Below are 16,204 nucleotides of genomic sequence, written 5' to 3' on the forward strand. Positions count from 1 at the left end.
GCTGTTGGATGGATGGGGAAATTAATGGTTCAGTATAAATAAAATTGAGATAGAAAAGAGAACCCGAGATGTATGAGACCAGTCCTGAGATTCTAAATCAGAATTGTCACCTTGTGTCTGAAGATTATGACTGTGAATCTGGCTTCTTTTCTCAGAACATTTTAAACTATGGGCATAGAACTTTGTGTTGAATAATTTTGAATTTGAAAACTTTTTTCTTGAAAGTTTATTTTTCTGTTCATTCAGTGCCTTGATTTGTCTTAGAAATCTATTCTTCCATCCTTACCCAAGAACACATTTAGGGTTCAAATTCATACAGAAATTGTGTGGGTTAAGTACACTGTGCTTCAGTTGTGCTTGTAGTTATTAGCTTTCAAGCCTTCGTTTCGCATAAAAAGGAATACCTGACAAGCATGGAACATTTTAGCACACCAAGAATCCTCTATACTCTTGGGCACTTTCCTTTTTTCTGCCAACTCTACTTTGCTTTTAGTTGGTTATAAACAAAAGGAGGCTGCCATGGGGTGGAGTTGGAAGCCATTTGTGAGTGCAGGATTGCTAATGGGCGATCAACACATTCTGGGCGTCTTCGGTGTCCAGACGGGGCCAGAGCCTAGGGAAAGAAGTGTATACAATGCACCAGGGCGAAGAAAAATTTCAGCAAAGCATTCACACAGAATCAGAAATCAAAACCAGAACGATGACACATGCCTAGGCTCCAGCACTCAGGAGACTCGGAGCACAAGGATCTAGGTTTTGAAGCCAGCCTTGGCAGCAGAGTAAGTTCCAAGTCAGATGGTGCCCCACAGTGAGATCCTGTCTCGAAGAAAAAAAATCAAGAATCAGTAAAAATATTGATAACATGTCCTTTTTTTCTAAGCCATCAACTTTGAAATTTTCAGTTGAAAACCAAAGTGTTTTAATATTGTCCGACTACTAGACATAAGAATAAATTTTAGCAAACCTGTGACTAAAGAATGACTAATGAATTGAAGGAATATGGAAGTCAGAAACTATTTTAGGCATAAGTAAAGATATTATTGGTAGAGAATGTTTTTGCATTTACGAAGAGATTAAATAAAAATTGCACATGTTTATGGGTAAATATGATGCTGCGCATTAATGCAAACACAGAATGACATTACTATTCAGAAATGTATTCAGAATCCAGGCACTGGTAGCTCATAGGAGCTACTCCAAGCTACTCAGGAGGCTGAGATCTGAGAATCAAAGTTCAGAGCCACCCTAGGCAGGAAAGTTCACAAGACTTTTCTCTCCAATTAACTGCCAGAAAACCAGAAGTGGAACTATGGCTCAAAGTAGTAGAGTGCTAGTCTTGAGAGAATGAAGCCCATGCCCTAAGTTCAAGCTGAGGACTGCAAAAAAAAAAAATCTATTCAGTAGTATGTACTTTAATTATCCATCACTAATTTTTTCCTTAACTCTAATGTCTGAATAAAAACTGTATATCAAAATACTGACTCATATATGTTAAATTTAGAAAATTACAGGCAATGTCACTTGATTTTCATTGATAGCTACCAAATTTTTGGTGCGTGTGAGAGAAATTTATAGAAATGAAATTTATTTATCGCATTATTTAAGAGCAAGATTTGACTGGTAATTCTAATTCCTGCTTTCTGGTTTTCCAGCTGGGTTCATCCTCTTCTGTGCCTTTCACATCTATTTTCTCTCAGCTTTTTATGACCGTTGTGGTTCCTCTCATCATTGGACAGGTAAGGTCTCCATTTTCTCTGTTCATTCTTTTAATTGATTATTATTATTATTATCATTATTACTATTAGTATTATCTTTCCATCATGCTGCTAGGATTTGAATTGCTGGGCAGTTGCCATACTGCTTAAGCCCCACCCCCCTCCTGTCTTTTCTCTGCAGATGAAATAATGAATTTTTATACCATGTCAAGACATTGAGATAAAGGATATTCATAAGGAAGAAGCAACTAAATAAAAGTAGAAAGTTTTATCACAGGATGCTCTGTTTAATTTTTCAGTCATGTTACTCAGCTTTGCAGACTGTTTTCTATAAGAACCTTCTAGTATCTTAAAATTAGATGTTGAATATTTAGACTTTGATTTTCTGATTCTTCTATAGTTTTTTCTATTTTAAATTATTGTCATGTTTTTCTAGTTTAAATTATTTTAACAAATTACTAGTAAGTATGTAATTTTAAGTGTAAACGTATACACTTAAAAATGTTTGTTGGCTTTCAGGAGGCCACAGTACCGGAGAACAGAATATGTGTTGCTGAAATAATTAGTACACTGGAAAACAATGTATTATAAGATTACAGACTTTAAGCTTAAACAGCTAGCTTGTAGACTTAGATCCACCTTTCATTTGCTACATGTCCTTGGACAAGTCACCTACTCTCCCTCCCTCCAGGTTCATAATGTATTAAATATAATTTTTAAATGCCTAGTTTGAAGTTTTGTTGTGAGATCTGAAGGAAATATGTGTGAATGTAAAGTTCTTAGACTGGAGTCTGACTCATGTGCCACAACTCATCACCACCCTCAAATCACCTGCACATACAGAGGAAAAAGCAACTCTGAAATACTGCCTGCAAAAAATGACATATGCATCAGAATGTCCTGGTCTTAGGTCCTGGCCTCTGGATCGTAGACAGGAAGTGACCTGGAGCATACTCTCTGGTGGCATGAAGGAAATAAGAAATAGTAGATGCTCTCCCAGCCAAGACCTCTGCCTCGTCCTGGCCTGGATACACCCCTCAGAGTGGCCTTGTCTTGAGCAGGAGCTCCGGTCTCAGTAGTCATCCACCTGAGACCATGCCCACACTTCCAGCTCCTGGGCGATCTTGCCCCTCCCTCAGCTTACTGTTTCTGCAGAGGTAGCTCTGGACAAACTTCCTCCGTATCCACTGCACAAAACTTTTATCTTAGACATAAAAAGGCAAACTCTGGTGCTGATGATGTGATGAGGATTGTGAACAATGTCACATCCACAGCCTGCTGCTCAAACCTCTGCCCCATTTCCTCCCTCCGGCTTCCCTGGCTTTTCCTGGACTTCTCCTTCCTTCTTTTCAGACCATCTTTCGCTCACTGTCCCTCTCCCTTTCTTCTCATTTAATCCTTTAGTTCAGGTCTCCTTTGAGCTCTAATGTTTCCCTGTTTTCTTTGTTACCATACTTTATTTGATACCTTTCTCTGCCCTCACAGTACAGATTTTATTTAGTAGGCTTTTTGGGGTTTTCTTTCCCCCTGTTCCCCCTCCCACTTAAACTGTAAAGTCCATGAGGACAGGAACCATGTATATTTTTGTTCTGTTGCATTCCAAGACTCTACAATAAATGTGTAGAATGAGTGAGTGAGATAATGAATGAATGCCCAAGAGGTCTTAGAGCAATAAGGGATACACTGTGTCTTATAGAAGCATAATCAAATCTACTTGACTCTCATCACTACAGTTTAAAAACTGTGGGTAGCATTAATATCAATCCATACTTACTCTCTTGGTTCTGGAAATAATTCCACTTAATCACTTGGAGTATATAATTGTTCTTTTAGTGGACCTTGGATGTATCCTTATTAATAATAAATGGTTAGTTGGCTTAAAACACATGAACAAAAATAGCTGTGTCTAAATTATTCAGTTTTTAATATATAGGGTATATAATTAAAGAATCTTTATCAGAAAAAAAGCCAATGAATTATTAGATGGCTCATCCTTTGTGTGATTCATAGCAAAATATTCCCTAAATTATAAAGTAATAAAGTTAGTCAAAAAGTAGGGTTAAAGATTGTTAAAAAGCAGTATAGGTAGTTTGTTTTTTAAAGTGTTCAAGGGCTGGGGGAATGCTACAAGTGGTAGTATACTTGACTAAAGTCATGGAATTCTAAGTTCAAACCTCAGTATCAAAGCAGAATTTAAAACATAAAAATATTGTAGATACTAGTGAACTCTACTGCCTTTCCCCCCTCCCCAATAAGAAAGCATTGCTTGCATTTACTTCCCCTTCTCTTGTATTCTCCTCTTAGAATAAACAATCACCAACCACTTGTTAGCCTGGCCTCCTCTTCAGAAAATCTCTGGGCTGATCACTAGAGATGGTCTACCATGTTAAGCATTTTATATTAATTATCCTCAACATACTTATTGTTGCATCCTTTTTAGAGATGAGGCACAGGGAGGATTCATCAAAGATCCACATAAGGAGTGGAGTCAGGGTTCCAGGTCAGACACACCAGCTGCAATCTTGGCCTTGACCTTCTGCTATGGTTCCCTCTTGAAATGGGTCACACTCCCTCCCATACAGCCACCTGACTGGCATGATAGCATGCTACCCATGTTATCTGGTCTCCATGCCTTGGTGTTCAGGTGTACGCCAGCAAGATGAAGTTTGTAGTCTTTGTCATGAGAATGAAATGAAGCAGTAGTGGGGAAGAATTTACCAAAAGTTAAGTGGGTGTACATATCTGTTATTATATCTTTCTTCAGATCTAACCAGTATATAATCAAACATTTTTAAAGACCTGTGATATATAAATTGGATTTAACTTCATCTTTCCTGGCAATATCCTTTCAACAGGGTATTAGTTAATTAATTAAAGCTCTCTGAAGATATCAGATTCCGTGCAATGGAGGATGAAAACTGAAGAAAGAATCCTTAAAGAAAAATACATTGTAAAAATTGAGGCTTAACATGAAAAATTATCTATCATATATTCTCACTCAAAAATCAATTTATAAATGTAAAGACGGTGTAGAAAGAAAAAGCAAGGAAATACCTTGACAAAAAAATTAAGAAAACTGAAGTGATAAGTAATATGCTTCACAGATATCTTGGTATAGTGACATTCTTCATCTACCATAAGTCATTTTTACAGGTCTCTCTCTACCTTAGAAGTCCTATAGTAATTGGTATGTCACTCAGCTTATTAGAAGCCCAAAATCACACTTAAGTTTCCCTTTTATCCTTCCAGCTACTTAGTTTAAAATGGAACAGCAAAATGTTGGAGATCATACAATAAAAATGCAAATCTTCCTATGGGAAATTTCTTTTCCTTCTCCTTAGGGAAAAACAAACAAGGCAAATTTGTCACCTAAATTTTAATGCCTAAGTTTCTCTGAGCCAGGAGGACAAATGAGTTCATACAGATTCTGAGGGGAAAACCTCCTTGTCCCACCTCAACTTGATTTGTGTTCTTTTAAAGAGAAGACATCGATTTCAAGTTCTGTTGAGAATATGATATTGCTCTGATCTATCTTTAATGGTCTTATTTTCAATAAGTTTATGAAAATCTTCAATAAGGTAAAAAAGTTTGGAGAATTTCTAGTGACATGACTTTTAGACACATGGAAGATGTGTAAGTTACTGAATTGAAAATTTATCATATTAGCACATTAGGAGGCATATCAACACAGCCTTGCTCAGTTTTGTTTATGGAACATTTTAACACTTTTCTAGCTATACAATGCAAAAGCAGCTGCTTTGAGAAATTAATTTTAGAGGAACATGGAAAAGCTTTATGGAGCCTGGAAAGACAGGAAATGATTTACATAGCAGATAATGGATAGATAACACAGCAAAACTAGAAATGTCATTGTTTTCCTCAAAGAGTTTGTTTGACCTGTGGATCTGCCCACTTTTCAACTCTGGCTGTTTTCACCACTGAAATATTACCCATATAGTAGGTATTCAGTAGAAAGGTTTTCTGGGCAGGAGGATTTCTGGGCCCTTGTTTCTTGAGTACCAAATGATTGCTCATAAAGTTGGTGGATGGTTCCATATTTGTGGTGGTTTAAAATGGTTTGGCTTTAAAATTACATTTCATTGATTCTTAGTTCTTTGTTTTGTCAGAGACATCTGAGATGGTGGAAAGAAAGTCACTTTTACTTGGGAATTCTGATCCTATATTCCACAGTTTATTTCAGAGAGTTAACTTATATGCTTTCACATTGTATATTAAAATAACATTGAATGACAGCATACTTTGATATATTCTCCATTGTTTTTTAAAATTATATTTTATCATCTGTGAGTGGTTGTACAAAGGAACTACCATAAGTGTAATTCACCTTGATCCATCACTTATTTCATCATTCTCTCTCATTTTTCCCAAACCAGCTCCTCCTTCCACTTCCCTAATTTCATAGAACATGCAGTAAATATTATGTTGGCCTCTTCCCCTCTTCCTCTCTTCACCCTCTCTTCACTTACCTACTTCCATCCCCTTGAGCTCACCACACACCTTTCAAATACCAGTTTTCTTGTATTCATGTTGTTGGAACGTGAGTTCAATTTTCTAGGGAGTTACAGGAGTTGAGTTACATTAAATTCACAAGACCTTCAGACCAAGCACAGTTGATTATGAAATGACTGTCTAATGACATCCATGGTGCCATATTTGAACATGGGCCTGTCAGTCATGAAACCACTAGGCTACTACCAAAGCTTTTGTTCTAAGACGATAGTCACCAACACTGGGTAACAGATCCAATATTTCACCACATTTTAAACTTTAAGGAAAAGAACTAATAAATAGACAAATCACTGTGTTGAGATCGCTTGTATCTCCAGCCATGTATTTCATGACTCTATTACTTTTATACAAGATCTGCTTTTAAGAAGAAATTAACCACGGTTTTTCTGTATATAACTCTTTGTCTTCTTCCTCAACCTTGTTCCTCTCCCTTGTGATAACTGATCAGCGTTCTACCACATCTCCTGTTATTTACAGTTTGCTCATTCCGTGAGCCCTTCAAAGAGCGGCCCAGTCCGCATGCATTTGTTCAGGAGTTCCACTGAGAGCACAGAGCCCTCTTTTTTTGTTCAAAACCTTCAGTAGCTAAAAACATGGACGGTGCTGAGACCTCTATAAACTTTTTTTTTATACATGCATACCTATGATAAAGTTTAATTTATAAAACAGTATACTAATAACAACAATAAAATGTGAGTTATTACAATATCCTATAAAAACATTTGTTTAGAATTTATGAATATATTATGTCTAGAATTTTTTCAGTTAACATTTTCAGAGTACAGTTGACCAGGAGTCCCTGAAACTGCAGAAGAACAAAACCAGGCTACAAGGACTAATTGTAGTTTATTTTGTTCTTAAGTACCTGTAAATATATGTTCCATGGTGAATTTAAGCCTTTTGGGTGACAAAGTGAATGGTGACAGGACCCCATCAACCTTGTGAGGGAAAGTTCCGTGACCTCATTACTGCTAATGGATCCATGGCAACTCAGCCTGTTGTGACATCTCTTGTTCAATTATGTAGGATAATGAGAGAATTTAATACATCTCAACTACTCTTCATGTAATACAGCTCATACAGCTCCCTTCAAAAGTGAAAAGGGATTGATTTTAAACAGAGTGCCTCAGGTTGATGTCCACACAAAAGTTCACACCAGTATCCACACTGTCCTGATTTAAAATTTCTGATTTGATTTTAAAATGAGAGAGGATTGCTTTATGACCCCATATTTCATAGATCCTTTCTGTTGAAAAGTTAGGACAGGCTTATTCATTTTTAAGTGTTAATTTTGGAATTCTAAAAGCATGCAAATGGCATTTGTCTTCAGATTCACAAAAACGCTAGATATTCAGAATGTAAATTATTTAAACTCCCACAACACATGCACTTTTGCTTTTCAAGCATGAGTTATAATTTAATTAAAAACTTCTGGTGCATTGCTGGTGTTTTAAATATTAATATGTTCCATGGATCACTTTCGATTATCTACTGTCTTGAAATTCTTGAAGATGTCAGATTTTTAAGATTCCCAAAGTTGCACTTGGAATTGTCTGTTGAGGCAAAGGGGACTGTGATAATTACACACATCCATTAGGATCAGCAGAGGAGATAAACTTTGGGGAGGCTTAATGGGCATGTCTCAGTGACAGCTAGCAAAGAGCATTTGGCATGATTAAGGATGGATTTGAATGTGGTTGGAAATACACTCTCATTATGGACACCCAGTGGAAGTTGCACTACAAACGTTGAATTCCCCAGAAGGAGAGTGGCATGGCAGGGAAGCTTTGAAATCCACTGTGGCCATCATCGAAATTTATTCTCTTTCCTGTGTGTCTTTCTGCTGTCATAATCACTCAACTCCCTGCATCTGGGGAAAGAGGCAACCTGTTGATCTCTGTATTTCAGATGGTCCGAAGGTACATCAAGGATTGGCTTGAGAGGAAGAAGCCGCCGTTTGGCACGGTCAGCAGCAGTGTGCTCCTTATGATCATCTACACCACCTTCTGCGACACGTTCTCCAACCCGAATATTGACCTGGATAAAGTCAGCCTGGTGCTCATCCTGTTCATAAGTAAGCAGGGAGACGGGAACCACTGGCCACTGCTCCTGCAGCACAGGGATGCTGTCTGTTCCTCCACATCCATTCCCAGCATCAAGCTGATTCGAAATGAATATTCAGCTTACAAATTTGCAGTCTTAATCCCTCGCTTTCTGCATCTGATACACCACGTGCTGATTTACCAGAGATGATGTTAGAGGACAGAGCCTTGCTGTCTTAGCCGACTCGAGCATCAGACTGAGCAATTTGTTACCATTTATTTAGTTTACTGTTAAATAAACCAATTTTTATCCCATATTCTGATTGAAAAGCAGGAGTTATGTGACACTATTATATGTATAATATGGCTACATTGGTTCAAATGTTTACATCATATTTTCTAATAAAAAGATACTCTTAGGGGCCAGGAGTTTAGCCTAGTGGTTAAAGTGCTTGCCTAGCAGGCACGAAGACCCAGGTTTGATTCCTTGGTACCACATATATAGAAAAGGCTGGAAGTGGTGCTGAGGCTCAAGTGGTAGAGCTCTAGCCTTGAGAAAGTCCAAGGACAATGCTCAGGCCCTGAGCTCAAGCCCAGGACTAGCCAAAAAAAAAAAAAAAAGATACTCTTAGTTTATATCATCATAAGGAGCAGCAGGCTATAAAATACCAGTATGTGGTAAGGCTCAGAAGCCAACCTTTTATTCTTTTATCCTAAATACCAAAGGCAACTTTTATTAATATTGTACTATCAAATAATCGTGTTGTTATCAAACATTGAGATGGATTATGCCAGTGTATATTGTGTGGTACCACGTTTGTGCCTTGTGCTATAGTTATTCTTAACTGAGCAACCCAAACAGTGAAATCTTTAAGAAGATTATAGATTTTTCCCAAGTAGTGAATATCATAAATAATATGTGGGGATATTGTCATAAGAACAGATTAAGCCTGATGCCTACAGGTGCTTATGCCTATAATCCTAGTTATTTAAGAGACTAAGATCTAAGGATCAAAGTTCAAAGCTAGCCTGGGCAAACTAATCCAAGAGACTTTTATTTCCAGTTAACCAGAAAATGCCAGAAGTTTGTTTCATACCAGCACGAAGCAAAAAGAATAGTTTAAGCCCTATGAATTTCAGTGATTCTATTCATTTAACAATGTAATATATTTGGTTTATTTACTTGTTTTTCTATTTGAGTTCCCATACATTTCAAATGAAGCCTAGCATACTAGTATATAAGCTAGAGATCTACCTTTACAGTGCTAATATAGATTCGATGTTCTTTTTTTTTTGCAGTAGTTTCTATCCAGCTGAGTTTCATGCTATTAACTTTCATCTTTTCAACAAGGTAAGTAGTATGGCATCTCTTCTTTCTGTTACTCTCCTAAATGAAGGGTTCTTTTCTTGTAGTAACTCTTAGCCACTAGTTCCTTATATTGTCCTATTTTTCCTTCTGTCTTCCTGACCATTCTGACTTCTGCCACCCTCAGACTATGGATATCATTAAAGAATCTGCCTTTGTCCCCTGTCACCTCCATCTATATCACATGCTTGATAGCCTCCTCCATTCTACAACCCTGAGCTGTCTGCCTCATGCTGAGAATTTTCCATCTAGACTTTCTATTCCATGTTTTCCTAAGCTCTAGTACAATTGTTTTCTTTACCATTTCATTATCTTCTCCTGGATATCTCAGTAAGACCTTAGACTCAAGATATTCAAAATAGAATCAGTCTTCTCCCAAGACTTTTTCTCTACTCTGTCATAGTGCGTACTTAATGCTCACTCTACTTCAAAACCCATCGATCCTTTCTTTCCTGTTTCATACTGCTTTCAGTGACTCACTTCTGTCAGCCATTCTTTTGTTTAGATAACTCTAGTTATTATGAATGAAGTTCATTTTATTAGATGCAAAGCCCACCAGTCCATGTAGCAAAGTGGTTGTGGCGTTCCCTGGAAGAACTATGTACTTTCTCCTTTCTGTGCTTGCTCAGGCTATCCCTTCAGCCAACTTGGCCTTGTCTTCATTCATCTTTCCAAAAGCCCCACCATAAAGGCCAATTCATCCACCAGTTTTATTCATTCACTGGGTATTAGTTATACTTTTGGTATGAAAGTGAATACCACAAGTAAGAGAGGATTCTAATCCTGCATGGACTTACAGGCTGAGTGTCCTCTGAGTGGTACAGTAAAACCACCTGTGTCGCATTCAAAGCAGAAGGAAGCACTTCCAAAGAGGAATGGTAGAGTCCACTTCCCAGCAGAGACGGAGTTTGACGTGTACCAAAAAGAAATGGCTATTGCTCAGAGCACAGAGCTGTGGATGAGGGGATTCTAGGGGCAGAGGCTAGGAGGAATGTGTTCAGACCTTGCATGAGGCTCTTGGCTCTTATGGTCCTATGGAACAAGGATGGTCAATTAAAATGTATTGATGGATGTAACTTGAAACATTTTCTCAAGCTCGAGGTAGTACTAACTTATGAAGTAAGAATAAAGCCTGGCACCATTTAGTCACAGAGAAATTGTGACTTCGTTGTGTAAGTCTGCAAGAAGGAGCTATCTGAGAAGGTTTCTTTTTGTGAATGACTTGTTACATCAACTTAGGAAAGGTACTTGCTGTTCAGCAACTGACCATTACTGGCAGAAGGCACTCATCCTATGGATGATGTCAGTAACTCATTTGTGGATGAAAAATCCTTGGAAATGTAGCATACCATGCAGCCATTACAGTCATTGCTAAAGTGGGGAGGAAGAAGGGTAAAAATATTGCCAGGATTCCTTTCCATGTGGAGAGGAGAGGGAGCTAAGCCCCAGAGTTAATTGGGTTAGTGCTCAGGGTTAATTTGGTTAGTGCTAATGGTAAACATTAAGCTCTACTCAAAATAACAACAACAACAAAAAAAAAAAAAAACCAACAAGCCGAAACACTAGTACAGAAAGTAAGGAAGGAAAGTATCTCCATGGATGTTTCCTCCCCGGCAAATGGTGAGTTTCAACAAAGCTGTCTCCCAGGACCTTTTCTGCCCTACATTCTGTGCTTCTCCTAGTAAAACCTGACATGTTTTCCTCTGTGGGTGCCACAGAGGAAGGCAAAATAAATATTACGTGGAAACACTGATTGAAAGCTTTGTAAGAGAGAATATAAAAGATGGTTTGGGAAGAAAAGGAAATAAATATCTCAAGGGAAGCCAAAGTGATCAAAAGGATTATAAAAAAAAAAACAGGATAAAAAGAAAATCAATATTAAAAAGAGATAAGGTAGACTTACAAAATAAATAGTAATGTGATTCCTTTCAAGTATGTGAATAGCGATGTTCATCACAGAAAATAATTGTAGTCATCCCGATTTACATAAGATGAGCAGAGTGCTTTGTCTCTCCATGTACTGTCACGACCTGGTTCCATGAAGCTGTTCTTCACAGAGTGTGGCTGAGCACTGGTGACTGGCCAGGACAGTGGCTTTCACCCATGAAATGTGTCATCTATTTGGTGTTCTTCTTGTATTTTCTCTCTGAGAAGACAAACGGAACTCAGTGCGGAACAAACTGCTTGAGCATATGACGCAGGCTGTGCTTCAAGTTCCCTTTTTAGATAGAACAAGGCAATGATGCTAGGCTCCCCCTAAGGCTGCTGGGAGCCCATTCCTATACATAATTAGTTTTGATGATGGGAGAATTTTATTTTTGATGCTTAACCTAGTATAGGACATAATAGAAGCATTAGCACACCAGGTCTGTCCCTTCCCAGCAATGGATCCTAAATAATTCACATAACTTCTGTGTGCCTCCATTTTCTCTTTGGTAAATAGAGTTGTCATATTGCCTTCCTTTGGGGGTTATTACCTTTACCCCATGTGAAGATCTTTGAGAAATTTTGATGTTCCCTCCCCCCCTCACTTCCCCCCCCCCAATAACTGCTTGAAAAATCATCAAGTGCCCGGGGCTCATGCCTGCAATCCTAGCTACTCAAGAAGCTTAGATCTGAGGATCATGATTCAAAGCCAGCCTGGGCAAGAAAATCCATGAGACTTTTATCTCTAATAAACAACTCAGAAAAAGCCAGAAGTCGTACTATGGCTCAAATGGTAGAGCAGTAGCCTTGAGTACGAAGAGATTCAAGGATAGTACCCAAGCCCTGAGTTCAAGCCCCAGGACCGCGGGGATTGGAAAAAAAAAAAAAAAAAGATGAGCACTCAGAAAGTAATCTCTTAATGGTGAAGTCAGATGTATGACTTTGGAATTGATGTAAGAATCTTTGCATAAAGGTGGGTACTGCATTTGATTTAGGTTAAGTTATATCGATTTTTCGTACATGTATTTCTATGAAGGAAAAAAAAATAACCTGTTTTTGCCCCTAGGAATAACTCAGGCTTCACACCAGCAGATACAGTGGCTATCATTTTCTGTTCTACACACAAATCCCTTACTTTGGGTAAGTGATTCACCAAGTTCAAAGCCATATATTACCCTCATAGGGTAAAATCTTATAACAGAACTCTTCAGGTTAAATAGAGAACCACTACCAAAGTCAGATCCTGGCTTGGAAACACTGTTTAATGCTTTCAGATTTAGCTTAATTTATAATCAGTCTTTCAGTTCTCATAAACAATGATGAGTACAGAATGTTAACCTTAGGCCTGGGATGGGATGAGAATAGGAGTCAGGAACTAGCAAGAACTTGGCCCCTGGAAAATAGTAATTACCAACAGAATGTTTCTTCTAGTGGTTTTCCCCTCCCCCACCGCACATCTCAAATAGAATGCACAAAGTAAAGCATCAAATACCATTCATTGTCACATTTAGCATTTGCATTTGAGCATAAGTGGTTGTGCACCAAGTGGTATCCATGTAACTAATGAACCCGAGATGGAAACGCTTGTTGAGAAGCCTCCTTTTGGATATATACCTTCGGTTTATTTTATTGTTCTCGCTTTTTGCCCTGTCTCAGTCTCTTCTACGTTACTTGCATCCACACACATGCTGAATTTGATTCATTGCTTTTATTAGAGTCTTTGCCATTGATTGATTAGTCCTCCGTATTAGTACTTTTTCTATTGATTGATTGCAGATGAAGTGACTATTTGACCTTTAATTATGAGGCTTCCTATTGAAAATGACAGTGAGCTATGGCTTCACATAATCCATCTGGAAAGCCTGACATGATGCCATTCCCTAGAGTTCGTTCAGTGAGAAAGAGGAGGCCTGGAGGAAGTGCAGGCCCATCTCTGGGCTTCCTCTGAAACAATACTATGGGGCTTGTTTGCTGCTGTGCTCCTTTCCTTCCCACACCAGGGTAGGAGCAGGTTCATATTTTGTCAAGACAAAATCCCTTGCTGTAGGCTGCCATGTGAACCATGAACTCTCTCAAATTATTCTCTAGTCTGATCATGATATTTGTAGACTGAAGAGATGATGCTTTGCATAGGAGGGATTGAAGATCAGTTTGTAGTCTAGTTAAAAATGGCTCAGTGCACAGTCGATAAATCTCAGCAAGAAAAAATTAGATCTAAGATACTGGTATTTCACTTTTATTTATTTTTTTCTCTTGTGTAGTCAAATCCCTGCTTTTTCAATATCTGTTTCAAAAACTTTATCACTACATCTGGAAAAAACATTTCAGAATATTTGAAGTTCTTCAGTGAGACATATTTACATTCATTTTTAATGTGTTTAAGTAGTGAAATGAAAGTACATATCTGAATGTGGCAGCTATTGGCCGTTAAAAATGATGGTACCAATTTTCCCTTATTTGAAAAAGCATCTCTGAATTAAATGCATGCTGTTTAAATGTTAAATGTTATGATCCAGCATGTATCTTGCCCTTTGTGGACACTTGTATACAAAATCATACCAAGGCAACTGTTCCTCGAGTTGCTGGTGGTTCATTATGGGTCTACTGTGACAAAAAAAAAAAAAGCTGACAGATGATAGCTTTTTGGTAGACACAGGACTCAGGAAGAATAGGAGAACACATATCTGACTCTAGTCTAGACCCAGATTCCAGTTCTCCCACCAAAAGCTGGAACTTAATGTCATAACCTTGCTTCCCCATCCACACTGAGAGCAGAGTGGTACTTGACACTTTCCAATTTTATCTTTCTATAAGAAGACATTTCCCTAACCATGTGAGAAGGAATGCTTATGTAATCCCCCTGGCAGAGGCCAGTGCTTCCTCAGAGGTTAGAAACCATCTCATCCTCTCCAGAGTGTTCAAAATAAAAGCCAAAACTCTTTTTCTTTCTAGTGTAATTGGAAGCTTTTCAAAAAAAGATGACCTGAAACTTGGGCTGAAAACACTATATTGTTTATATACTATTTTATAAAATAATTAAAATTTACTTTGTTTATTAATTTTTAGATATTTTCTCTAGAAGTAATTGAACTAAATATAACATTTTACATTTCTGGTATCCTTTTCCTCCCAATACTTATCTGTGATTTCCATTTGACTTGTAAAGATTATCTTAATAGAACTACCCTGTAATTCTGCAGCATACTTTGTAAATCATTTGTTGTATCTTTTTATTGAACTACAATCAAAATTTCTGATTTTAAAAAAAGTCAGCTAAATTATGCAAGTAAATCTTGAGTTTAGTATTGTAGGTTTACTTTCTTTTGGAGTATTGTTTTACTCAAGTTATACAATAGCTTTTCTTGATGTATTCCACAAGCTTTCAGTAGTAATAAAGCCTGAGCTAATGCTCATTGAGTATTTACAGGCAAACACGGTGCTATAAGCACATATTTATGAAGTAATTTAGTTTAAAATAATTCAATGTTGACAGGGTAGAATTATGTATGTACAAGTCAGGGTAGATTTCAGGACCAGGGATAGCCCACTGCTCCAGGAGAAAATTCTCCCTTGAAGTATTCAGCCGCCATAGTACAGAAAGGAAACATTCCAGGGGCATGGACAATTACTTTTGTTATCTATCTCTCTATCAACTAGAGACCTTCCTGATTAGCAAGATGAATTCTGAAGCAGGTTTTATTGGTGAGTTTCCTGACTTGTTATTTGGCATGATAAATGTTATAAGTGCATTCTCATTGATCTGCCTAAAATCTTAAGAAAGAAAAGAATCTATGCAGGCACTGGGTGCCTCACTCCTACAATCCTGCCTACTTGTGAGGCCAAGATTGGGCTGACTGTGGTTCAGTACCAACCTAGGCAGACAAAGTGTGGAGACCCTCCCCTCAGTGGAGAATTGGCAGCAGTGACAGGGAGTGACCAATAAGTGGATCATGGCCAAGGCACAGTCCTAGAAAACAAGACTCTATCTTGAATATAACCAGAACAGAAGAAGCTAGAGGCATGGTTCAGAATATCTGCCTGACATACATAGGCCTCAAACCCAAGTACAACCTAATAATTATAATTAGTATTATTAATTTTCTGGCTTTGAGAGTGGGATGTCACCCAGTGCTAGAGATTTTGCCTGCCATTTGGAAGGCCCTGGGTTCCATCCCCAGTACCATCAAAAACAATTCTAGTTTTTGAAAGATTTATATATTTAGCTTCTGTATGGACACCACAAGACCAGAATTTCCCCAAAGGCTAGGATAAAATTGAAGCTTGTCTAACATGATTTCAGAATGCATGCTATTTGAAAGTTATTCTTATATAAAGCTGTAGACAGACTTCATATCAGCTCCAATTTCAGGGACAACGCCCCTGCTCTAGCTTGTACTACTAAGCTAGAGCTAGATTCTATTTCATGATTCTACTCTATAATAAAAAACAATGACGGCCTAATAGCTCTCATTTGGGGAGTGTCTGGTCTATGCCACACCAAGTCTTTCATATACACAACACTTTGGGATAATTATCTTATAGTCCTTTTGAGCAGTTGTGGAAACCAAAGATTTTAGAATAAGATCACCTCCCATTGGTGATTTCATTAGGACTCACACCCAGAT

The 16,204-nt window shown here is 37.9% G+C and overlaps 1 protein-coding gene and 1 long non-coding RNA gene across 3 annotated transcripts in view; one reads left to right on the forward strand and one right to left on the reverse strand.

The window, feature by feature from the left end:
• Positions 1–16,204, forward strand: part of Slc10a7 (solute carrier family 10 member 7) — a 137,925-nt gene that overhangs the window by 108,465 nt on the left and 13,256 nt on the right. For both annotated transcript variants that reach the window (XM_090356873.1, XM_090356874.1), the window contains 4 exons: positions 1,653–1,736; positions 8,154–8,319; positions 9,587–9,638; positions 12,646–12,719. In XM_090356873.1, coding sequence (XP_090212999.1) covers positions 1,653–1,736; positions 8,154–8,319; positions 9,587–9,638; positions 12,646–12,719 — 376 coding nt within the window. The remainder of the gene's footprint in view (positions 1–1,652; positions 1,737–8,153; positions 8,320–9,586; positions 9,639–12,645; positions 12,720–16,204) is intronic.
• LOC150047460 (uncharacterized) lies at positions 254–7,186 on the reverse strand. The gene is made up of 3 exons (XR_016539439.1): positions 7,111–7,186; positions 712–816; positions 254–613 (listed from the first exon to the last, which is right to left on the reverse strand). It is a non-coding gene; the product is annotated as an uncharacterized LOC150047460 (long non-coding RNA).

This window comes from Megascapheus bottae, chromosome 23 (assembly GCF_031878675.1).
Source record: "Megascapheus bottae isolate mThoBot1 chromosome 23, mThoBot2.hap1, whole genome shotgun sequence".
NCBI lineage: Eukaryota > Metazoa > Chordata > Mammalia > Rodentia > Geomyidae > Megascapheus > Megascapheus bottae.